Source organism: Perissodus microlepis, chromosome 3 (assembly GCF_051167445.1).
Source record: "Perissodus microlepis isolate ML-2025 ecotype Zambia chromosome 3, ASM5116744v1, whole genome shotgun sequence".
NCBI classification, from domain to species: Eukaryota; Metazoa; Chordata; class Actinopteri; order Cichliformes; family Cichlidae; genus Perissodus; species Perissodus microlepis.
In genome coordinates, this window is record NC_140463.1 from 35731519 (window position 1) to 35757816 (window position 26298).

The 26298-nt window shown below is 39.4% G+C and overlaps 1 protein-coding gene across 1 annotated transcript; it reads right to left on the reverse strand.

The window, feature by feature from the left end:
* Positions 1-4931: 4931 nt before the first annotated feature.
* LOC146391365 (fatty acid-binding protein, intestinal-like) lies at positions 4932-6805 on the reverse strand. Its single transcript, XM_084924237.1, has 4 exons — positions 6476-6805; positions 5976-6148; positions 5566-5673; positions 4932-5479 (listed from the first exon to the last, which is right to left on the reverse strand). Exons 1-4 carry the CDS (start codon positions 6540-6542, stop codon positions 5429-5431), a joined length of 399 nt encoding a protein of 132 aa, XP_084780363.1. The 5' UTR covers positions 6543-6805; the 3' UTR covers positions 4932-5428.
* Between the last annotated feature and the right edge of the window lie 19493 nt (positions 6806-26298).

Consider the following 26298-nt stretch of genomic DNA (forward strand, 5'->3'; position numbering starts at 1 on the left):
AATAATTATGTAGTGGGGCTTTGTGTGTGTGTGTGTGTGTGCGCGCGCGCGCGCGTGTGTCTGTGTAAACAGGGTGTGTTTCATATGGTAACTTGGCTGAGGATGACATCATAGAGCAGCTGAGGACCTTCTTCTCAGACAATAAAGAGCTCCACAGTGCTACCTAGTGGTACAGATATTACAAAGCATTTATGATTCACACATAACCAGTGGCAGATAAAGAGTACACATCTTTGTTATGGTAAAAATAATCCTCTCTCTCTCTCTATGTATATACATAGCAATAGGACAAAATGAAAGCCTTCATTTGCTAATACAGGTCAAAAAATATTTTAACTTGTAATACTGCCACAGCTGTAAAATCTGAACTTTACACTTTATAAGGTGATCCTATCCATTGCATGGGAGTCTTGTATCAGGCTAATTACATCAGTGATGGAGATGCATCCAATAATGTTGCTGAATTAAAGATCAAAAACATAAAATGAGTGTGGACTGCACGTCTTGACAGAGAAAAGAAGCCCTGCCAGCCCACTTTTTCCCTGCACTGAAATCTGTTCAGCCCTCCAGCATCTGACAGGTCTCCGGGGACTTTCCTCCCTAAGGAGGGTTCAGTGGAAAACTGGTGTTCAAAGCAGCCCAGCCCCTGCCAGATTAGCCTTGTTCGTGGAGGGCTTTTACCTCCGTGAAAAAGGGTGCCACTCAGGACTCAGTGGGAAGTTGCCATCGATCGATGTTAGACTCTTTCTTTCTCAGTCTATCATTGTAGAGCCAATAAGATTTTAACACTTTATTGGTTTTACTTTATTTGGACTTATGGTTTATATCTAAAGACATCACCTACCACGTCCTCAAACCAAAGTACTATATACAAACCTCAGAACTATACAGTACAGAGTCCTGAGACCATGTGTCTATAACTGTTGGTATTATGTTTTGGCTTTTCATATACTTCATTTCAGCCCAATAAAACATTTATTGCTTTGCTTTGCAATGCAAATAATACGGAGCCCCGCAGGGGACATGGGAGGAAAAAAAATTAAGACGGACTTTTGCGAGATCTCGCAAAACTAACTCGGGATCTCGCAAAAGTTTTGCAAGATCTCGCAAAAGTTTCATACAATATCCGAAAACATCGGAGCACTTTTGCAAATATGTGATATCTTGTAAACCGAGCAGATATCTGACGTCTACACAACTACATTCACGCCTCAAAATATCTTAAAAGTGTATTTTGTGACCCAGAAAGAGTAATATTACAACTAAGTAGCTGCCGCCATTGTTGGAATTCAACTTTTGCGAAGTTTGTTTTTTTCTCCCATGTCCCCTGCGGGGCTCCGTAAAATAAAGCTATCGTAACTCATAGGAGTTCTTCTTTTTAAGCATGTAACATCTGATGACTCCCTGTTCAAAAGCAGTTTAGTTTCTATACTTATCGGGTCTCAAAACAAGAGTTTGGGTTTCAGGAGGATAATTATTAGCCAAGATGCCCATGTAAGGAAATCTGTGTCATGTTGATGCCTGCTCTGCCAAAGACTGGAAAACTCAAGCACTTTGAGCAGTGTGAAGCTCTAAATACTGGAAACCTGTTGCTTAATTTTTCTTAAATTGCACATGATGAACATCACAAAAGTTAAACTACGCAGGCGTGAAGACTTACCGAACTAATCCCTATCCATCAGGCACTGTTTCTGCAGAGTGCAAAAGTCCTGAGCCACCATTTGTTGTATTTTACTATGAAAATGGGAATGGGTGCTGAGATTTATAGAAACAAAAACAGAGTTTGTACTTTGTCAAGCTTTCTTGTAATTTCTTTAAGTTATCTTGAGGAATACTTCTTCAGGCATCTTGAAGGACATTCAAAGCACTTCTTTGGATGTTGGCTGCCTTGTGCTGCACACTCTGTAAAATGATGTGTTTTTCTTTCTAGGTTTGAGTTTACTGCTTTAGGAGTGTGTTTAGCATCATTGTCATACTAAAAAATGGAGCAGTTACCAATGAGCTTTCCAAATTGTATAGTGGTTCAAAATCCGATGATACTTTTCATCTTCTGTAAACAGTTTTTTTAGGCTTGCCACTTTTTTTGCTTTTTTTATACCCCTCTTGTTCAATACTGTGCACATGCCGAGAATGATCAAATAATTATCTTTGCCATTTCTTGTGTTTTTGTACAAATAATTTAAAAACCCATAAAAATTAAATGGACTGGAACTAAAGAGGACGCAGCTTATCATTGCAACCACTAATTTGGATGCCTCTCTAACTAACTTGACACCCCTGGACTAAACTTCAGCCCGAAGCCCTGGAACAATGCACTTAAACCTAATGTCTCACTATGTTATACCTGTTTGTTTTTTTCTCTGGAGCACTATCTGTTAACCTTTGTTTTTGTTTGTTGTTGTTGTTGTTTTTTTTTGTTTTTTTCCCCTCTCTTTGTTTTTTTCTTTTGTTTGGGGGGGTTATTTCGGTTTGTTTTGTTTTATTTATATATGTATGTATATATATGTGTATATATGTGTGCGTATGTGTATGTGTATATGTGTATGTATGCGTATGTATGTGTGTATGTATATGTATGTATGTATGTATTTATGTGTATATATGGGTATACATGCATACATTTTCTTCTGTAATAATATCTGAATGATTTACATGGGAGAGTATATATAACTATATCTATGTGTTCTCCTAACATTATTCATTTACGATGTGCATGCATTACTATTATACACTCAAATTTTTTTTGTTGATGGAAAGGCAATAAATAAATCTTTATAAAAAAAAAACAACAACCCATAAAAAACATTTTTATCTAACATTTTCTGAAGCTGGCAGGTCCTAGAATTGGTATTGTGCTGCTGTATCTACAGTGGAGCAGTAAAATTAAAGGAGGCACGGGTTTCCCTCTTGTGGTCAGACAGCCTCATTACATACATGCTCTTACTCTTTACACCCTTCGTGACTAAAAACAGCCATGAGCTTTTTGTCCCTGAATGAAAATCATTGTTCACGTTCTAGAAAACCACCATGTGATGAACCATTAGTTCTCCACATAGCACATAAGGGCCGCCACATGACAGCAGAAGGTCACACTCCAATCATGCGCTATAAGAGTGACTACAGGGAGTGCAGAATTATTAGGCAAGTTGTATTTTTGAGGAATAATTTTATTATTGAACAACAACCATGTTCTCAATGAACCCAAAAAACTCATTAATATCAAAGCTGAATGTTTTTGGAAGTAGTTTTTAGTTTGTTTTTAGTTTTAGCTATTTTAGGGGGATATCTGTGTGCGCAGGTGACTATTACTGTGCATAATTATTAGGCAACTTAACAAAAAACAAATATATACCCATTTCAATTATTTATTTTTACCAGTGACACCAATATAACATCTCCACATTCACAAATATACATTTCTGACATTCAAAAACAAAACAAAAACAAAACAAAAACAAATCAGCGACCAATATAGCCACCTTTCTTTGCAAGGACAGTCAAAAGCCTGCCATCCATGGATTCTGTCAGTGTTTTGATCTGTTCACCATCAACATTGCGTGCAGCAGCAACCACAGCCTCCCAGACACTGTTCAGAGAGGTGTACTGTTTTCCCTCCTTGTAAATCTCACATTTCATGATGGACCACAGGTTCTCAATGGGGTTCAGATCAGGTGAACAAGGTGGCCATGTCATTAGTTTTTCTTCTTTTATACCCTTTCTTGCCAGCCACGCTGTGGAGTACTTGGACGCGTGTGATGGAGCATTGTCCTGCATGAAAATCATGTTTTTCTTGAAGGATGCAGACTTCTTCCTGTACCACTGCTTGAAGAAGGTGTCTTCCAGAAACTGGCAGTAGGACTGGGAGTTGAGCTTGACTCCATCCTCAACCCGAAAAGGCCCCACAAGCTCATCTTTGATGATACCAGCCCAAACCAGTACTCCACCTCCACCTTGCTGGCGTCTGAGTCGGACTGGAGCTCTCTGCCCTTTACCAATCCAGCCACGGGCCCATCCATCTGGCCCATCAAGACTCACTCTCATTTCATCAGTCCATAAAACCTTAGAAAAATCAGTGTTGAGATATTTCTTGGCCCAGTCTTGACGTTTCAGCTTGTGTGTCTTGTTCAGTGGTGGTCGTCTTTCAGCCTTTCTTACCTTGGCCATGTCTCTGAGTATTGCACACCTTGTGCTTTTGGGCACTCCAGTGATGTTGCAGCTCTGAAATATGGCCAAACTGGTGGCAAGTGGCATCTTGGCAGCTGCACGCTTGACTTTTCTCAGTTCATGGGCAGTTATTTTGCGCCTTGGTTTTTCCACACGCTTCTTGCGACCCTGTTGACTATTTTGAATGAAACGCTTGATTGTTCGATGAACACGCTTCAGAAGCTTTGCAATTTTGAGACTGCTGCATCCCTCTGCAAGATATCTCACTATTTTTGACTTTTCTGAGCCTGTCAAGTCCTTCTTTTGACCCATTTTGCCAAAGGAAAGGACGTTGCCTAATAATTATGCACACCTGATATAGGGTGTTGATGTCATTAGACCACACCCCTTCTCATTACAGAGTTGCACATCACCTAATATGCTTAATTGGTAGTAGGCTTTCGAGCCTATACAGCTTGGAGTAAGACAACATGCATGGAGAGGATGATGTGGACAAAATACTCATTTGCCTAATAATTCTGCACTCCCTGTAGAAAGCAGTCTGAAATGGTAACGTGGTATTTCACTTAAATCCCTGATGAAGAACTTTTGATGCTCGTAAAAAATGATATCGTAGAGGCATGAGCTTTGTGCTTGTGTCATTGAAACAATATGACTAAGATTATAGACTTTTATCACATCTGTTAAGACAGTCTAGACTGATTATATTTATCGGACTTTATTCACATGCAATTCAGTCATTTAATAACACCAACACTAAACTCAAGTGACATAATAAACATGCTTTATTGTAGAGGACAATCTGATACATGAGAACCATTAGTGCAATTTGATTTTTTTCCCGTTTGAACACACGCAATAGCATTTCATGTATTTCATGTTGCTGTGGAGCTTTACCTGAAAACAGCCATTACTGTGGATAACCTACACCATACCAATGAATGAGTCCTGTGAAATTTGTTGAAACTATGATGTGCGGATAATCCTGAACCCCTCCAAGACAAATAAAACGAAACCCATTTGAATGTTTAGCTACTGCTACAGATAGACATCCGCTGCCAGGATGCTGTTTAGTGTTTGTTTTCTCCTTTCATAGGAAAAGGGATGCAAAATTAACTGAGCTGTGTGACCATTTCAGTGTTTCATGAACACGGTGACCATAATTCTTCTTGTAAAATAAGCTAAATGCCAACAATAACTTCAGATACAGTTCACTGGGCTGTGTGATTTATATAAAAATAAAATTTGAACTTCAATATCCAGGTTACTGCTTCTTGAAAATCCTCTTGGCATCCACCCCTTCATAGTTGTAGCTCTGCAAAGAAAAAAAGTGTCAATGGTTTGTGGAGACGTTTATTTATTGGGACTGAATTCGGGATCGACACCTCTGGAACTACTGACCTGCACGAGCTCTCCGCCCACCAGAGTTCTAGTAGTGGTCAGGAGCTTGTTGTTGTCTTTCCTGGTGAATTTGCCTTTCATCATGTCTCCGTCCATCTCCCATGCACCCTGGTTAAAAATATACAGTCAAAGCACTCTTTAACACTCTCCTTTACTGTTTTACATTTGCATAAAAGCGACTTTTAATTCGCCGCAGAGTGAATTATTCACTGGAAACTGTTCCTTTGCTTTCAACTGCAGCTTTTAGCTGGCTTGGTTTCCACTATTTCCATTAGCAGCGAATCCATCATTCTTAAAAACAAGCTAGATTTGCCTAAAACAAACCATTTCTGGTTGCCTTTGTGCAATTATGGAACAACACCTTGACCAAGTGCCTGTGCTTCAGTAATGTTTCTCTTTAGCGCACTCACTGAGACTTCAGTGCCATCAGCCAGGGTGTAGTCGAACGGAACGCCCAGAGTGAAGTCAACCTCTTTGGTGCGTAAAGTGCTGGACTCTTTGATGTGAAACTTGTCCCCGTTCTGCTCGATGGTGATCTTCAGGTTGTCGTGCTCTGCCACCTTGCGTTTCACAATATTAACACCTTGTAAAACACAAAAAGCATAGAAATATGAAACTGGATTGCTGATTGATAGTTATTGGTCATTAACCCCTTGAGGTGATTTTATAGCCGCATGATAGTGATTAGTGTTGTAATCAGTCCTAAGATGAATGCTGTTACAACAACTACATTAAAACTTAACATCTCACTGCTCTGTGCAACACCTGCACAACCATACTGAACTCTATGGAAACACAGTTACACACATTATCCTCATAAATTCATACGGCCAGGCTCAGAAGAAACAGAGTTTAAGTGCATGGCTTGACAGTGAACTAAACACTGTCAAGTGCTCTCACACACACTCACCCATTTGCTCCATGAACTTGACATAGTTCTCACTGCGGTCGACCTTCCAGGTTCCATTAAAGGACATGGCTGCAGGCTCGTCGGGTTGAAGGCAGCTGATGATGAAGCGCTACAGCAGACCGTGAGATTGTGATTCCCCAAAGGCCTCAATTTATACACATCCACCCCTCCTTGAGCTGGCATGGAAGATGGTGTTCTTTATCTCACTGATTATCTGTCTGCTGATGTGGCCATTTAAAGACGGTGTCAAATGTAGGCCGATAGCTGCACGACCTCAAGGATACGCTGATAAATGACAGGAGGGCAACTCCCCTCCGCGAATCTGGCACAGTTAAACACTGTTGCACTGTTCAACAGGGGGAAAAGAAAGGAGGGAGTTGTTTGAATGGGTGCCCCTTTCTGCTGCTCAATCTTTTCATTGTCACACAGTTTGTGCCTAGCATGAAAATGATGGTCTATTTAACAATGCATTCTTAGTGTGGCCTCATAGAGGACCCCAAACTTTCTTTTTAGGCCAGTTTGAGGACAATGTTAGTGTCAGCAAAGTTTCAGAACTGTAAAACTTTATTAACTTTATTTATATTTTCAAACAACATTAGGTTTATGAGTATTAAAAAAAAAACTTGCATAGGCTGCATGCAATCCACCAGAATGAGTTTTTGTCACTGTTAACTATTGTTGACTAAAAATATAATCCGTCTGTTTTAGGTCTCCATCAACTGACTTGTGGGATAACATTAAAAACAAACTGGATGTATGTTTTTATGAGCTTTAGAGATGAAAATAATGTTACCTTTATCAAAAGTGTTTCCAAAACTATCACCATCTGTAGCCCCACAACCCTGTCAGATGGACCCAAGCCCAAAAACCACCTCACAAGACTTCTCGAGGTAAAATGTGTTCATTTAAACATATTTTAAGCTTTATTTAGACTTTTTATTTTTATGTTTTTGACATTCATTGTTGTTTCATGTTCATCTTTAACAGTTTAGCTTGTATTGTTTCAATTGTTCGTCCAAAACTGCTAGCTAAACGTTTAACTGCTAGCCATAGCATTAGCGAAACAAATCAAGCTTTCATCAGTTCATGTTTAGCTAATAAGTTAAATGGTTTACCCAGAATAATTATCAAACACGTTCTGTTGTCTTAGCACTCTCTCTTTTGTCTATTTCCTGCATTTTATCCATTACCCTTGCTTAACTTTACATTTTTTCATCCAACCTGTTCAGGGTTGCTTCAGATCTTTATGTTACTTGTTTTCAGTCACTTGTGATAGTTTTATTGTATGGCATCTGACTAATGTAAACGTACCTGCTGCAGTAAACTACATGTGTGTTTTATAGCTGGTGACTGTAGTTTTAAACTGTAGTTTAGTTTTTACTGTACATGTGAGGCTGTCACAAGTCCCCAGTCTGCTAGGGGAGACCAAGTTAGTTTCTAAATGATTTTTTTGACAACATGAATAACCGGCATAACTTACTCCACCAAGAAAATATTTTCATGCAATAAATATTATAAAAAATGATAAATATGAATGGATTTTCAAACATAATAGCACTGTTAGCACAATGTTGATGCGGTTTAAGATGCATTCTTAGGGAGAGCAGACGAGATAGAGGACAAAACACCGCGGGTATTGTCCTTAGTTGTCATTAAGCTTGTGTCCATGGACAATGGGGCACTATAGCTGCATTCTTGAGCGGTAAAGCTGCACTCGGAGCTGCACAGCTCACTACATGAATACTGAATACTCTCTGTATACCTCTAGAGTTCCTCTCAGTCACCAAGAGATGCCACTTCCATTTAACAATGAAGCTGGTAAATCCAAACCGAAAGACCCAGATGATGGAATAACACAGATCATATTTTAGATCTTGTTCACCAGTCAGTGTCAGTATCAGTGACATTTCCATATTCACTGCACACTCCTTGGCCCAAAATACAGCTGGGGTTGAAGCTACAGGATTCACATAAAAATGTGAGCAGTAGCAGCTGCAAAGGCCAAATGTTAGCGATATGTGCATCAGCTCAGAAACTCCTCACACTTTAAGCCCTGCTCGCTGCTGTTGTGTTTAACTGTGGTAATAATCTACCAACTGCGGTGCCAGTGTTGTTAATTTGGCCGCTAAATTGTAATTTACAACAAAGCATGTATATATAATCTTAGTAATTTATATTTTACAAGGCACTCATTAGCACTAGCTTTGTTAACTTTGACAAAGCTACCTTTTGTCCCTGTTTCAAGTCTTTATTTGGCCTAACTGGCTGCTACAGCAATTAAATAGTTTTGCAATTTATCTTACTAACCTCCAAATATCACTAAGAGGTAATTACAGCATTGTTACTTGATTACTTCCACACCGCCTTTACTGCAGTCAATAAAAGACAGTTTGTACTTTGACTTTTGATTGTAATGACCTGATACGATGCCTCTGGTAAATTGAAGTGATAACTAGTGAGAATGTGACAGATAACAAATTTTTCTTTCCAACTTGTAATGCATTCAGTGTTTTATGATCTTTCTGTGAAGATATCTCTGCATCTACTGTGTGAGTTTGTACTATCACTCCTTTATAAAATTAGTAAAAGGGTATTGTATTCCATTCTTTTTTAAATATATATATTTTGGTCATGATTTTTCATAATAATTTTCCTCAGTTATTCTTAATAATCCTACATCATACTAGTAGATGAATATAATAACACCTCAGTGTGTGTGTGTGTGTGTGTGTGTGTGTGTGTGTGTGTGTGTGTGTGTGTTCTTATCAGATTTGATTCACAGTGCTGGGACAAAAAAAAACTCTTTATTTTGATTGGTGTCAGTGCATCTCGGTCCTTATCAAGAGAAAAAAATCTAATTTTGGGGGTTTTTACAAAAACATCATCTATATTTTTCTTATTAGTGCTTAAGAGTTCTGGGTCACTTTTTAAAATGCAGCACATAAATTGATTAGAATGGTGATTTGTAATGATTTATTAGGCTGCTGAACTCTGGCCTCTGTAAGTAGATAGCAGTGCAATAGGGTAAGCCTAAATCTGCCACTTTCACTCAATCTGTTCAGCCAGTCATACAGCATCAAATGGTAAATGGCCTGCATTTGTATAGCGCTTTACTCAGTCCCTAAGGACCCCAAAGCGCTTTACACTACATTCAGTCATTCACACACACATTCACAAACTGGCAATGGCAAGCTACGTTGTAGCCACAGCTGCCCTGGGGCGCACTGACAGAGGCGAGGCTGCCAGACACTGGTGCCACCGGGCCCTCTGACCACCACCAGTAGACAAACATGGGGTTAGTATCTTGCCCAAGGATATTTGGCATGCAGCCAGGAGGCAACCTGGGATCGAACCACCGATCTTCTGATTAGTGGCTGACCTGCTCTGCCACCTGAGCTACAGCCACCCAACTATATGTCAGCTATATGAAGTTGACATATAGTTGACATCTATATGTCAACTTCATGGGACATATAGATGTGGTAAAGATGACCTGCTGAAGTTAAAACTGAGCATCTGAATGGGGAAGAAAGTGATTTAAGTGACTCTGAAAGTGCCTGATGGGTTGGTCTAAGTATTCAGTATCTGCTGATCTGCTGAAAATGCCTCGTTGATGTCAGAGCTCAGAGGAGAAAAGCCTGGCTGCTTTGAGCAGATAAGAAGGCAAAACTAAATTAAATAAGTGCTCATTATAACCAAGGTATGCAACTCTGAAAACACACTAAAGCAGCAGAAAACCTTCCTGTCGGCTAAGGACAGGAAACCAAGGTTTAGAAATGCTCAACAAAAGTGGACAATGCAAGACTGGACAACATCTGATGAGTCGCAATTTTTCATGCGTGTAAAATTTTGTACAAGATGAAAGCATGGATCCATCCTGCCTTGTATCAACAAGGTGGTGTAATGGTGTGGGGGATAATTACTTGCCACACTTTGAGCTGCTTAGTATCAACTGAGCATTATTTAAACACCACAGCCTTCCTAAATATTGTTGTTGGCCATGTCCATCCCTTTATAACCACAGTGCACTCTTCTTCTGATTACACCATGTCATCTTAAACTGGATTCTTGAACATAACGAGTTCACAATCCAATAAAGCGCCTTTGGGTTGTGGAGGAACAGGAGATCCTCATCATGGATGTGCGGCCAACAAGGCCGCAGCAACTGTGTGATGCTATCATGTCAACATGAACCAAACTCTCTGAGAATGTGCCATGAAGAATGAATACATTTCTGAAGGATAAAGATGGTGTCCAACCCAGTACTATAGCAAGGTGCACCTGATTCAGTAAAGGACTAGATGTTACAATCCCTGATATTGCATTGCTTTAAATGGCGAAAGTCTCGAGGGATGGCTGTTATGAGGCAGCCCAGAAACTTTACCAGTGGCACACATCGTTCTGTGCCTCAACTTTCGGTCTTTTACTTGAGCTAATCTGCCATTTTTTTCCTTGGTTAGGTTTAGGGATTAGAGATCTGATCTAGATTATCATATTCAAATTTGGGACACATCGTCAGTAGTGGACCTTGGATTCATCGGGTGTTTCGGCCATTATCACTAGACACCCTCATCCAAGGAGGCCCTGCCAGGGTTGATCAGAGAGTCATTTGTTTACTACAGTTTATTTTCTTCGATCTATTCACTGCAACTGAGAAATAATATTTACCTCTTTAACATTTATGGAGCCTCACTTCTTCAAAGGGATTGAAAAGGTGATAGAGACAAGTAAGACAAAGGGGACAAGAGAGGAGAGAGCAGAGAGGAGAACTGGAAGGGGGGCACCCAGTCTGGCTTCCCACACCTCCCCGCCAGATCGGGCTGTACAAAGCTGTTTGCTCGGTGTAAATTGACATGTACAGATAAAGAAATTTTTTAGTAAAAAAGGAGGAAGAGAAAAACCTAGAAATGATACTATGTATATGTTGAAAATGTTACAATTTTACTAGAAACTGTATTTGATTTTATTTAGAGGTGAAATGCTTGTTTGCTGGAACGCAGGGTTTTAGTTCCCTGCCCTCATGCTTGCCTTTAAGGATCAAACTTGATAAGAAAGATCTGTGATGCAGTGCTCCATCTAGTGGACCACTGATAGAGCTGCTGTGTCACTTCACTGTAGGCAGACCGCTCACGCCGAGACTGATCAACAAGTCAAATGCGCTTCTAAACATTTCTGAAGTTGCTCTTTCAGACTGAATTTCAAAATAAAAAACTAATAATTGGCATTTTTTTAGTCTGTAGATGTCAGGTTTGCATATTTACAGAGCAGTCCCATAAGAAATAGTTTCTCCATTAATTATAACAACAGGTAAATGTTAAATTTCAGTCAGGTTTGGCTGGCATTTCGCCTGAGCTATTGAAAACCAACCACTGCTGTGCCAAATCTCCTGATGCCTGCATACATAGTGTAAGCACAATCCCTGGCCTAAAAATATACCCAGAACCTCTGGAGAGTAACTGAAAGTCAATATTATTGAGGCTTAGCAATGAGGCAATATTTGAATTTCAAATGAGTCTCAGACAGTAGAGAAAGGAAGCATTCAGCCACCCAGACAGGAGTGCACACAGATGATGAAAAAGCGGACACGTGACCCAGCGCTGTCAAATAGCCAGCGCATTATGCGTAAAGAGAAACACTGTTTCTGTGAGAGGAAATGGGATAATTGATCCAAATTAGGAGAGAGTGACCTAAAGTGAGTGCCAGTGAAAGGCAGAACGTAAGCAGTGTTAATACGTGTCCAGGTCCATACAACGCTGTGACAGGAGCGAATGAATTTAAATTCAGCACCAGCTCTTGAAGACACTTAATTTTTATGGTTTCCCAGTTATTTCAGTGTTTTAGTGCATCTTAAATCAGACCTATAATCAAATCAAAGTCCTCAAAATTACGAAACAAAATTGTAATCTTAATTGCTGGCTGTCTTCGCAGTGCATCCCCTATCCAACGCTTCACCCTTCCATATTTATTTTCCCTCGCTGACGGTGCGTTCCAACTCTGAGTGAGGGATTACACGCACGGCTTGGCCTACATCCTACAGCCTCTGCTGAGACTAGTGCTGCCACCCACCACAGGACTTCGGCTGCTCCGGGGGGCTACCAGCATGGCTGGGGTGTGGGTTCGCAAATGATCCAGGACGAGGCGCCATGCAGTGCCACCCTTTAAGCAGGCTCCTTAAAGAAAAAACCTCCGATAGGCTTGTAAAGAGTGCACATGTTGACACCAGCTGGATGACAGAGTTGCATAACTTAAACACACACACACACACACACACACATTAGCTGCAACATGTGTATTCTGTTATACACAGTTATTTTCTGTCAGTCTCCTTTTGAACGTGAGCAGACTGCTGGCACACGGGCCAACCAGTTCATTCTTTCAAAAATTTAAATGTTCTCTATGAAATTTAAGTTTTTTAGGTCAAATTAGAATATGTGATGAAATCTTTCAAGGAATTTTACACATTCAGTCAACAAGCAACGAAAAACAAGAATAACCCATTATCATTTATTCGTTTTAGTTTCAAATGAGAGAAAAAACAAAATCAGATATCGAGTGAGTTGCAACATCTTAATGAACAAGCAGGTTGGGATAGCGGGTCAGTGGTTAGCACGGTCGACTCACAGAAAAAAGGTCCTGGGTTTGAACCCACTGACCTTTCTCTATGGAGTTTATATATCCTCTGTGTGTGTGGGTTACCTCAGGGTGCTCTCTGACTTCCTCCCACAGACCAAAAACTTGCATGCTGTGTGACTGTGAGAGTGTGTGGTTGTCTGTCTCTCTGTGTTGGCCCCGTGTTCCATCCTACGTCAACCCCCTCCCTCGTTACGACGTTAAACTGGAGGAACAGAAGAAAGCGAATCGCTGGAACAGATGAAATAACCTTTATTTTGTTCCTGATGAAAACAAGAAAAAAGAAAGTAACACAAAAACTATGATGAAATATATTGCCACTTTCGCCAACGAATAAAAATGAGATGAAAATGTTCTGCAGAGATGAGATCCAATCAGAAGTCGTCTCCATGTGCAGTAAAGTTGATCTGCCCCCGAGACACGGTACATAATGTCAAAATGTCAACGCTTGGAAGCAAGAGAAAAGCAGACATATGGACACATTTCACATTTTGTGTCAATAAATAAGACACTTTATTAACCACGTGGAGCAACTCTCACCAGTAAAAACAGGACAAACTTTTACTTTAGTCAACTGAACCAACTTTAGAAATAGTTCGCTATAATCTTATGATATTTATAATCCGGGGCAGTAGTATGAGAAGACCTAGCGCCGGGTTTTGAATTAGCATATCGTAGAAATCGTCCGCAATGGTTCTTTGTTGTACACGACTGAATTCGCCATTGCAGCCAGGTCTCCATGACACTACATTCATTAGTCATACTGATAAGGATCTCAATCAGCATCTGGGAAATCAACTTGAAGCTTTACAGATATTTTTTTTCTCCATTACTTCCTGTACAGGATGCCTGAAGCCTTGGCTAATTAATAGTGAGTTCAATATAATAAGAAGTGTAAGAGCAGCAAAAATAAAGTATAAGATTTTTCAGTATGAGGGTTGCAGATAAGTACAGTAAACACTGCTGGTTATTGGATATCTCTGTGGGGGAGGACTAACTGACCTTATTATATAAGACGCAGTGGTGAGTGTTGTAATTATCTCCAGTAATGAAGCTGTAAAAGTCTATGAGTATGGACTGTGGAGATAGGAGCGTGTCTATAAATGGCATCCGCTTGATGCCGAACTCTTTCTGTACAGCAGAGTCGTTGCAGAGCAGCAGATTCTGCATAAACCACTAAATTTACTCTTTTTTTGTGTGTTTTATTTGATTTTTTTCCTAGCAAGTGGCTGAATCCTCACCAGAAATTATTTTTGATGAGAACTGCTGAAACTGTGCACCCAGACAAGTGTGTCCTAATTAAAAAGTTTGCAAAGTTGTGAAGCTTTTTTTTTTCTTTTTTTCCAAAACGTCCATGAGTGCGGCCGTATTTCAAACAGGCTTTTTTTTTTTTTTTTTTAAATGGCACAAGTCTTATTGTACTACCAGAGAAGGTCCTCGGAGTTCAGCTGTAAATGTAAAACACGGCGCTATGATTCCCACACTCCTGCTTGATTGAAGAGATGTTGATTACAATCATCTCATCTCCTCTGGTTGATTTTAATTTGCACTCGGTGCATTTGACCCAATTTTGTTCTAATGAAGTTGGCATTTTCAGCAAAGTTCACATGCCTGAAATGCTTTGCCAGGGACAACTTTCTGGTTTTTGTCGGGAGGTTTTGTAGCTTTTTTAAAAAAAATTTACCACAAATTAACTGCTCAAACTTTCTAAATATCACCGCTGTGCTTGTGCTTCTCATGACAACTTAACACCTCTCCCTCCTCAGCTGACGTCCACGTAATAACGACTTGATCCAGCATATGGGCACACAAACAGGGGCTTGTTCACGTTTTGTGTGACTGTGGTGCAAACCTCTAACCCACGCTGTTTGAGCGCTTTTTTTGTCATCAATAACCCCTATTTAGCAGCTTTTCCACAATTACTCTTCCACGGGGTATAAGGTGACTGTCATCCAACATTGTGTAAGTAATATTCTGTCACAAGCATTCTCACAAGTTTTTTATAATGCTCTCTTAGTTCTTCCCACCTAATCTTGACGTTTCCTCTTCTCTCTTTGACCGCTGAGGCGTTTTTTTTTTTCTTTTTATTGTGCCAAGAGGACGAAGTCTAAGCTCTTAATTGCAGGTGGTTGTGTGGGTACGATGTTCCCAATCCCAACCCCTTTTGTTCCCATCGCTGTGGGAGAAACAAAGGTTCCTATTTTTTCTTCTTTTTACTCCCTGCCTTGACTCTCAGAAGTAGTGTGGGGATGAAGAAAGGATTAAGTTAACATTTCTCATGACCTCTGAGGCCTGGGGTTGAAGAGGAAGCCGGCATAGCACTTACAATAAAATAAATAAAAAAAACTGTGTGTGTACGTGAGAGTATACGCACACACACATCTGTCAAAATTGGCTGAAAAATTACCCAAAGATGGATACCTACAAATCTAACTCCCTTTAACATCATTTTATCTTTCACAACCTATTAGCGCGCTAAATGCTCACACATTCCCTCAAAACAGTAATCAAGTGCTAATATAATTCGGAGCAGTGCTGCTCTGGAAATCTCTCCCACTGAGACTGAATGAGTCATACCGCATGGCGAAGGCTGCTACAGTTAACTGTTGTTGTTCATTTGTTTCCCATTACAGAAGCTCCATTTTAGCTAATTAGCCTTGACAGTAACTTTTCCCTGCGGTGTTGATTAGATCTAATTAATGACTGCAGGCAAGATGGAGGACCGGTGCCCTGAAGGAGCCATTTTCGCACATCAATGGGTAATTAAGGCTATTTTTTTTTCTGAAACAAAGCAAAATTATTCTATTTTTTTTTCTCATTGGCATTTAAAACTTTTAATCAATACTCTCTCGATAATCTACATATATTCTCAAATTACAGCATCATTTTTGAGCATTTTAAAAGGGTGCACAGCAGCACTATTGATTTTATGCAGTGTTGTGTCCCTGTAGTTGCACCTGTTTGCAAAGCACCGATTCCCCAACTTTGCTTTAAGAGGATGAATATGAAGCAGGCTGCAGAGGGACAAAGAAGAGCAAACACAAGCAAACTTCCTTTGGATTGAATTTAAATGAGCAAATGAATTTAAATCAGCTGCTGCAAGGTTACAGTGTTGTGACATGACTTTTTAAGGAAACCGAAGCTTCTTTGGACGTTTTGCTGTCAGGCTTTCTTTGACCTCAGCCCCTTTCTTTGACATTGCGTCACATGATCATAATCTTTCAGTTGTAGCTCATCCACAGCTGCCTTCCACCTCCCATCAGTTCAGTGAACATGGAGTGGAGAGCTGAAGGGGATTAGATCTGAGGCAAATGTCTCATAGGAAAACACCATGGCAAAGTATGCATGTTGCATGGGAGCAGATCGCCTGGACGATCTGATTAACAGTGTGAAAATGTTCCTTATCTGTGATTAAAACCTCCATACAAATGCAGCAACACCCAGGAAGAGAAGAACATGAGATTAGATGATTGTGGAGGATATGGATTTTGTCACGTATGTACAGCATCTGCCAACAATGTACAGCAACAATTTTTCAGATTTTCAGTTCTGATCACAACGTGATGTAAAAGGTTATCTTTGTGTGTGTGAAACCAAAGGAGAAGATGGAAAACCTATTTTACTATGTATAAAATAGGACACTTTCCTGACAAATTCTCTCAACTTTTTCTAAAGCAGCCTTCCCAAAGTCAAGAGTGCCGCAGTCCACTTAAAAAAGAGAAAATCTCATCGGGCCCACGCAATCTTAAATCTTCACTCTAACCTAAATACAAGAGATAGTGATGCACTTCCTTGAACATTTTATTCAAAAACCATAAACAACACAGGTAGTTACAGGCTATAACCTGTGACCTACCTGCCACTGGGACATAAACTGCGTTTGCGTGGGTTTTCTCTGAGTACTCCGGCTTCCTCCCACAGTCCAAAGACATGCAATTAGTGGGGTTAATTTAATTGGGGTTTAATTGGTGAATCTAAATTTATCTAATCTAATTTATCTAAAATAAATTATGTACACAGTATTGAGTGTTTGCCTTTTTTTTATAGTTATTTTTTTAATCAAAATATGAATGACTGTGGAAAAAAAAGGTTCTGGTCCCCACAACGCAAGCAATACAAGTAGACACACACGTATATCTGGGGTTACATGTGAGTACATTTATTGAAATAACCAGTTCCAAGCCTCTTTCAATGACCACCTGATTTAAGTGTTAACCTGTGGAGGCCCATTTCCACCACTAAAAAAAAATAATATCCATAACTTGAAATTTTGAGTTATGTTTCTCAAAATTTCGACTAATTAACTTGAAATTTCAAGTCAGCGCTGCCAATCAGTAATCTACATGAATTACATCATTTCCTTGTTACCCAGAAGCTGAAGCCCTCAGCTATAAATGCTACAGCTAAGCTACCAGCATTACAGCCAGTCATGAATGCACAAATTACTAAGTATTTTCAGCGTGGCTTCACAAATGATAAAATCTTTGTGTTATTAGATGAATCACATGGCGTTACTATCAGCAAAGGTACTCTTGGAAGTGAAAGTTTGTTGCCATACAGTAAGGGATTACTATTGCAAAAACGGTAATTAGATTACCGTTACTTTCCCGTAGGAACGCTGCGTTACTGCGTTACTAAAACCGTGATTTTTTTGCGAGAATGTCTCATGACAGTGACGTAAGCGAGTGCGACGTTAGTGACAACAGCTGTGTGCAGATCAACAATGGATCATATATCGAGTGCGGGAGAGAGTATGAGCATGCAGCGTTTAAAGCGTGGAAGTACTGACCTTACTTTGAGTTTGAGTCCATAAAAAGTGACAAAAACATTAACGTCCGTTGTGCGTGGGAAGAAAACTTCTTTTTACGCCGAAAAAAACCCTAAACAAGCTCCGAGTGCGCAACGACGTAATGGGAAATTCACAGAGAAACTCGCGGATTCTTCCACTGACCGCTGCGGCACACCTGCACCAGAGCACACCTCCGCCTACCCAACTCCTGCTTTACAGGTGAAAATAGAGCAACAGGACCGCTAGTCTTTGATTTTATTTATTTTCTGCTGTGTTTTACTTGCATCTATTTGAAAGACTGAGTGTAAACACAAAAAATATTTTATTTTATGTGCTGGAATGTGCAGAAAATAGGTTTAAATGTTAAACTAATTTCTTCAAGTCAGAGAATGGTGCATATAATTTAATTTTTGCTTGATGCATAAAGTTAAAAGATTAAAACTGATAAAACAAGTTTAAAAAAAGAGACTTTTCCATTTGATTACATTTTGTATGATGGATTATGCAGAAAAAGTAGAATTGGGCTGAAAGATCTATCGCTTTATCACCTATTCAGGTTTTAAATCGTGTTTTTAAAAAGTAACTAAGTAACTAAGTAATTAATTACTTTTGAAAATAAGTAATCAGTAAAGTAACGGGATTACTTTTTTGGGGAAGTAATCAGTAATTAGTTACTGATTACTTTTTTCAAGTAACTTGACCAACACTGTTGGCAGCGCTAACTTGAAATTTTGAGTTACTTTTCAAAATTTCGAGAAAGATAAGTATCCATAACTCTAACTAAATTTTAAATTATGGATACTTTTTTTTCTTTTTAGTGGCTTAAACAGGCTTACATATTAACAAAAGATTAAGCCCAGAGTTAACTTTAAAACAAGATGGGGGGTGTGGAAAGTAAGGGTTAACCAAAAGGTCTTCACTTCTCCACAATGACCTCACTCTGATTATCTAAAAGTCAAGCTGGTCCTCACTATGATATTTGGACAAGTGCACTCTCATGTTTTTCACAGTAAAGACGAACTATAGCTATCATATTACATAATATTTCAAAAGACACTGATGAATAATTTCACATTAATTTTCATACTGACAGTGATTGAGATGACTATGCTTGATCTGATGCTAGTAGTGAGAGGTCCTCATTTACAAATATTTTAGCATCTTTCATTGGCATAAATATCATAAACATATATATCAAACTAAAGAACATAGTGGAAAGCTTAGGAAGTAAAGAGACATAGGTGTCCATCTGTCAGATGCCTCCATGCCAGACAGAAACATTGCTTTATAGAGGGTAATACCATCTAGCATGAACAAGTGGTAGCTCATATTTAGCAGTGGTATAAGACTACTGTGCATTATGTGCTTTTGGGATAGTCCAGTTTCTTGTGTGGGGAAATGGCATTTCCTACTTTCAGCTTTGGGGCCAAGACAGGGCCTATGCCAACTGTTATAAGGTCAGGAGGTAAGAGGCAGTGTAAACCGTGGATAGGTCACCAATCTATCACAGGGCTAATAAAGAGAGAAAAATAACAAAAACAGCCAGTTTGGAATCACCAGTCAACCTAATGCTATCTATGTCTTTGGGAGGATACCAGACTACCTGGAGGGGACCCATGCAGACAGTAGAAGAACATGCAATCAAACCCAACAACTTCTTTCGGCCAGGTGACAGAGCTAACCACCATACCAGTCAACTGATGCTAAATTTTGTCATATAAGAGAAACGTTTTGAATCCATAATCCAAGTTCTTTTTGTTTATGAATGAAAAATTAACTTGCATCTGCCATCATTTTATAGATATGACATTAATAACCCGGCAAGTTGTGTACCAACATTTTTGCAAACCTTCCAAGCTGTTGTTCAGACTCGAGCTAGTGTGATTTTTTTCTTTTTAACAGACACCAGTTTTACTGTTGCAGAATAAACTTTCCCTTTCACTCCACTAATGCTTCCAATTTGAAAGAAAACCTCTATTTTCCTATGCTGGTGTAAGTCATAACCCAGAGCAGAGTACACTATTTCGCCAGCTCCATGTAGTGTATAATTGCATGGTTGAGGAGAGACATGGTGGTTCCTGATGAGCGTTGTACAGACTGGTGTAGGTGTGTCCCTGATGATTATCTCGAGGTACTCTGGAGTCTGATCACGGACTCCCCTACTTCCATCACCACCTGCTTGCAGAAATCCAAATAATTACTAGCGTGTTAATGTGGGTGGTGGTCCTTATCTGCAACCAATCGCACCGAAGCATGATGGAACTGCTGCTATTGCTCATGGCATTGCTCATTTCTTCCAAGAAGACGAGCAGAGCGAATCTCATTAAGGAGAGCGATTTCATGAAACGAATGTAAAGCTTTGTTCAGTGACCATTAGTTGTTATTTTAAATCTGAAGTTGTAGATTCATTTATGTGATTTTTAAAAATCCATTTCCTTTTTGTTGCATCAAATATTGACAAAAAGATTAAACCTACTCAGGCCTGACATGACAAGCTGATGATTCAGATCTTGAAGATGTGAAATAGTGACAGACGGAACAGATTAAATCATGAGCAACAGCCTTTAAATGACTCTTTCAGTATGATTCAAAGAGACGAAGACTTTTTCAGACCATTTCTAAAATGGTTTGAAGATAGTTGTTAATGTGTATGTCTTGTTTATTCTTATAGGTTTATTTGTTTCATGCAGAATAGTGTTGCATGTAGTCTATTGAGTCTTGTTCAGCTTTCTCACTAAATAAGACTTTGAACTGAGATGATTGAAATGATTTTTAGGGAACTATTTTATTTGGGTATCCTGGAGCGAGAGAGAGTTTCTCACCAATAATCATATAATTAAAGAATCTGTAGATCCTTTAGGGGAACTATGTGGCCTTGGTTTGACTGACAGAAGGCTAGCTCAGTTTTCACTTTTGGCAGATCTGGTCAATCCTGCTTCAGCGGTATCTCTCCACCTGTTTAAACCCTGCTCCTCCCACCACTTTAAATGCACAGCATGACACACATACAACTGTGAACCTTCCTCAAACACAGAGGAAACACTTGGGGATTACAACGTTAGTTTTTCAGAGTCAATCACCTAGAAAATAGAGCCCTGAATGGGTGCCCGAACCAATATACGGTCACTTAGGCACAGAGGGCTGACCAAAGAACACAGCCAAGTGGAAGGAATACAGGCATGCTGGGAGTTGAGAATTTAAATTAAAACATGCCCGAGGATTAAAAAAAAGTGGAACAACCGTTCTCACGTTTCCAGATCCCCTCACAATAGCTGGCAAACTGACATAAGTCAATTGTTGCTCAGATATGCAGGGCAAGAAAGGAAAGTAGTAGTGAATAACTTGCCTATTATTCTTATTGTGCTGTGGCGTATTTTCACATTTCTTTAGCCAGAAATGATACGATACCCTCAACACATACGCACACACACAAATTCTCATTGTCGATGACTCTGCTTTACAATTCCTCTGAGCTGTGGATTATTCATGAGATTGGAATCTCTCGAGCATGTGTCATTTAGAAACTCACTTTGCATACATGCACTTCCTGACATTGCACATACTGACATGAATGGCAATTATTGTTCATCTGTGTTGAGCAGAATTTAGTCAAAGATGGTGAAGGAACCCTCAGTATATAGATGCTTACATTTTCCAAGGGCCTAAACAAAACAATTCCACGTCGTTCTGCAGTTTGTGCTGGAAAATCTGACCATGATTAAACTAATGTGGATGTCTAATTGAGATTAGCATTGTTTTACTGTTGTTATCACATGCCTGCATTGACACTCCTATACACTGCTAAATTTGGGGAATGTACTGCAGTATGACTCCCACACTTCACTGCAGCCCATTAATAAGCATTCATGTGCATGGCAAAATCTGATTACCCGAGGCACTTAACTCCTTCTGTAAGTCTCTGGAATTTCACTGTGAGATCACGTTTGAATTCCTTCCAGTATAGGATTAAGTACAATCTATTTTCTGCGCTGCCTACTTTTTTTGGCACTATTAACCTCTACAGATTTGCTAGCATTGTGTATTTTTACAATAATTACTGTATTTTAGCATATTTTTCAGTAGTGACTTGGTTCGCAAACTATATATTTATATTAAATTGTCATTTCACTGTTTGTTGTTTGGTATTTTTACATGTTTGTGTTACTTAATACGTTGTAATGCATTTGATCTTGTCTTAGGATGTCATCTTCCTATATTCATGTACAAAAAAGGAGCCCCGTTTACTCAAACAATCCTTGTTTGGGAAATGTCTTTATTGCCTTATTAACAGAAGCTCGTCATTTAAAGTTTCACGTGGACTAAGGAGCGATCAGATTTCACAGTCAGGTAAATCCACCTGTGAAAAGAGAACAAAAGCTCTGCAACAACCTAGAAATTGTTAAACAATCTGGTTTGACAGAAGATCTTGGCAAGGACGATTATTTAGCTCTTGTTTAATGATTTTTAGTAGTTGTAAAACAAACTTTATAAAATCTTATAATATGTACTTTATTCACCTTGTTAAATTAGGCAGATACTTTTTTCATTACACTTTGCTGATGGTGGGTTATCCTCCTTTTGCCTTCAGAACATTTCCCGGCTACACATCCATGATGCAAATCTCCAGTTCCACCACATCCCAGAGCTGCTTTATTAGACTGAGATCTGTTTGAGTCCAGTGAAATCAACCCCAATACTTGTGGTCTGTGTTTAAGAAACAGGAAGCTTATAGTTCCAGGGAGGTGCACGTCAGGTTATGTGCAAGGTAACGTAATAGGGTTTCAGAGGGTTTTGTGGTTACGACATACCTTCACCACAGAGTTAACACAGAAGCATAAATCTCCTGTCGATGTTGCATTTCTATCAGCTGAAATCAGCCCGGCCGTTCTCCTCTGACCTCCGGCATGAGCAAGGCATCTTGACCCAGAGAACAGCTGCTCACTGGATTTTTTTCTCTGTTTTCTGATCATCTGTTAACCCTGGGAATGGTTGTGCAGGACAATCCCAGCAGTTTAGCAGTTTCTGAAATACTCAGACACGTCTGTCTGACCCCAAAAGCCATGCCACGTTTAAAGTCGCCTTTCTTTTGGGGTGCCAGTTTAGCTCAGTTGGATGAGCAGGCAACCATATGCTGCATGGCTGAGAGCGGCCGGCCCCGGTTTGAGTACCGCATGTGTTTTCCTGTCAGTCTTCACTGTATCTGCCTAATAAAACCAGTAAAAAGCAACAAAAATAACTGAAATTTCTGTTTGAAGAAACAGTAAAGATGGCAGGTCATCTTTACTGTGTCTACATGCCTAAATACACTGAGTTGCTGCTATGTCATTGCCTGGTTAGATATTTGTATATGTATACTTGCATATCCGTGTATAAATATCTAATTCGATAGTATCAGCTATCAACGTTGAGATGTACAAAATTTATGTAGGAACAAAATGTAATTTTACTTTATTAGGAAACACAAGCAGCAGTGTGGAGCAGATTTTACTTTAAACCACTGAAAAAGTTGCTGAAAGTGGGACCAAAGCACTGCAAACGGTGTAATAGGTGAGAGTGCACTCAGCTCACTGTTGTGAATAGTATCACACTCTGCATTCAGGAGTTAGAGACAACTGTAGCGCTTACCAGCTATGTGGTATTTACCTGAAAATTCACCTGCATTTTTCTCTGTGGGCACAAATTGGCGTCTCCCTCCCTCGACGAAAATCCCACTTTGATGTTTTTCCCTGTTGTGTTTGGCCTTTGTTGCATGTGGACTGCCCATCTTTATTCTGTGCTAGCAGGGTAGCTGGGCTTCAGAAGCCTTTCAAACCACTATTTTCATGGTTTAAAGCTTTCATCTCATTTGCTGGTTGAGGAAATGTCACGCTGCTGTTGAGTGGGGTGTTGTTTTGTTGTGTGGGGGCAGGCTTGGCTTGTTTCCCTCACTGGGGGGTGAAAAGCGCCTGTCTTGCTGTAGGGAACCAGGCTGGCCTTAATCACACAAAGTCTACAGTCTGATTTTAACAAAATAGTATTTGGGATTAGATGTTGCAGTACAAGCAAATCACAGCTGGGGTAAAAACAATTCTCCCATCAGGGGGCAGTCATCCCTTTGGGGGCTCTTGTACCCCCTGCCTGCCTGATAGGATCAAAGCCAGGTCTTGAGAGAAATTTGTCAAATTGTAAGGTGAAAACTAAATCCTGCTATTCAGAGTTAGAACAGTAAATAAGCTTTAGCTTGTCAGTCTAACAGGCTAAAAGATAATTACAACAGTTGTGTCTAGTATTGTTAAATAGGTTGGCATTTGGTGATTTTATCACTTACAGTTTTGAATAAACTCCATCTGCTCAGGAAGACGGTGAGGTGTGGTAGAAACTTCCAAAACAAAGCTTGAAAGCAGAGTTTGTGTTTCTTTATTGTTTCTTTGTCAGCTTTTCTGTCATTGGGTGAATTTTACCCTCAATTTCATGTAGTCGCTTTAACAGCTTTCGCTTAAGTCAGGAAATACTACTTAACGGACGGTAAAATGCAACTAAACAGCTCTTAAAAAATTTAATGAGTACACACCACACCAAAGTTAATCTCTTGCCAAAGAGCTCATTATGATAGGAAGGGGCGCAGGCCTGACAAGAAACAGACAAAAGCAACACAACATAGGTGCTTTAGCTTCAGTGGGACGCTCTGATGGTGCTGGGGTGACATCAGTAGCCTGTTAAGCTGTCTTTTGTATCCTTTCCCCCTCGTTCTTACCAGCTGGTTGTTTTTGCGTCCTCGCTCTAAACCCTGATCGCAAAATTAAAAGTTCCTCCGAACGCCAGCGCGCGTGACCGTGCCGTGACCTCGCGTCAAGGAAGAGCCAACGAGGTGTCTCGGTGACAGGTATACCAACCTGTTTCCTCGGGAGAGTGTTTATAGTCAGCTGGAGAGCTCTGCCACATGCACTGAAGAGGACGCTTGATTGTGTCCACATTTTTGCTACACTTTTTTTCTGGTCTACAGAAACCAGATACTAGTTAAAATAAAGGCTAAAGTAAAATCTTTCCTTGTCACAGTAACTTTCATACTTAATCGCAGTTAAGTAACATGTAAGTAAGCGCTAGCATTACTTGCATAACAGCATTAACAATGCAGTAATCCTGCTTTTGATAAATATTGTGTTAATACTACGCGTTAATAATAATGTAAATAATTGTTTAATTGTTATTTTCGTATACTTATAGTTGCAGATACTTGAACTGAACCAATGAAACAGCAACAAAAACAAAGATTGAAATCAGTCGATGAAGTTGTTATTTTTTTTTGTTTTCTAATGTCATTTTGTACATGAGCCGAAAATCAGATTTTGTTGCAGTCCTGTTTGGTTTCAGCTTATCTGTGGCTGCATTACTATTTGTGTTTGGCTGTTTTCTGTCTTGACTCATTTATTTTTGTGTATATTTATTAATCTGTGTTTGTAACATTTTGGCAGAAGGCTGCAGAGGAGGACTAGCCAACTGGCTTGCATTTTAAGAAAAGCTGATAATAATAATAATCTATTGTTTCTTGTTAATGCAGGAAAATAGACGATTCAAGCATATTTTAATAGATCGGTACCCACTATACTAAAGCAGATCAACACTCACAACATGGATCACACTGCTGCTTGCAGTTTCTACATTAAAGGGACTATGTTTTTTTTTAATATACATTTTTTTATTTATAACATTTTTATAAAATTTACTATAAAAAAATCGTTCTATATAAAAAATATAGAACGATTAAAAAAAGGTTATTTAATTTCTAAATGAATACTAATGAAGAAAACTATCTAGATGTGAAAACCGGAGCGGTTTTGTTTTTCAGCTTTCTCTGTCATCCGTAAAAAAAATAAGTATTCTGGGTAAACTAAGAGACACCTGTTAACAATCAGCCTGTGTTCTCTGGGTCACGGTGTTGTTTCAGTATTTACAGGTTATGCTTTTTAATGCATGACTAATAGTGTGTTGTTGGTTCACTTTAAACACTGCACATTCTGTTTTAATTCAATCAAAACATCCCAATCTGTCAAGTCATCCTTAACTTTCACATCAACAACAAAGTACATTTGTGTTTCCCACAAGATAAAACCAACTGGTTCCCTGATTGGAACACAAAGCACTGATACATACCAGAGGCTCGTCTGAAAGGAAACACTGACTGCTAAATACCTTGTTGCCTAATCCTTCCTGTTAGACACTAAAGTTTCTCACCGACTGCAGACCAACAATGAAAACACATTAGTGTCTGCGCTCCTCATTGATTCTACATTTCTATCTAACACAGCCGAGTTTTAATTAAGCACACGATTCATTTCACACACTTTGCAATCTACCAAAAGCTTTACGTAGTTTGCAAACAGTTTCACAACTTCAAATAAGTTAGAGGACTTTCTCACACCTCCCA

Excerpts from the sequence above, each read along its gene's own strand:
- LOC146391365 (XM_084924237.1), bottom strand. The coding sequence starts at position 6,542 with ATGTCCTTTAATGGAACCTGGAAGGTCGACCGCAGTGAGAACTATGTC. Across the intron at positions 5,674-5,975 it reads CTGATGGCACTGAAGTCTCA|GGTGCATGGGAGATGGACGG; the intron begins GTGAGTGCGCTA and ends ATTTTTAACCAG. Across the intron at positions 5,480-5,565 it reads TGGGCGGAGAGCTCGTGCAG|AGCTACAACTATGAAGGGGT; the intron begins GTCAGTAGTTCC and ends TTTTCTTTGCAG.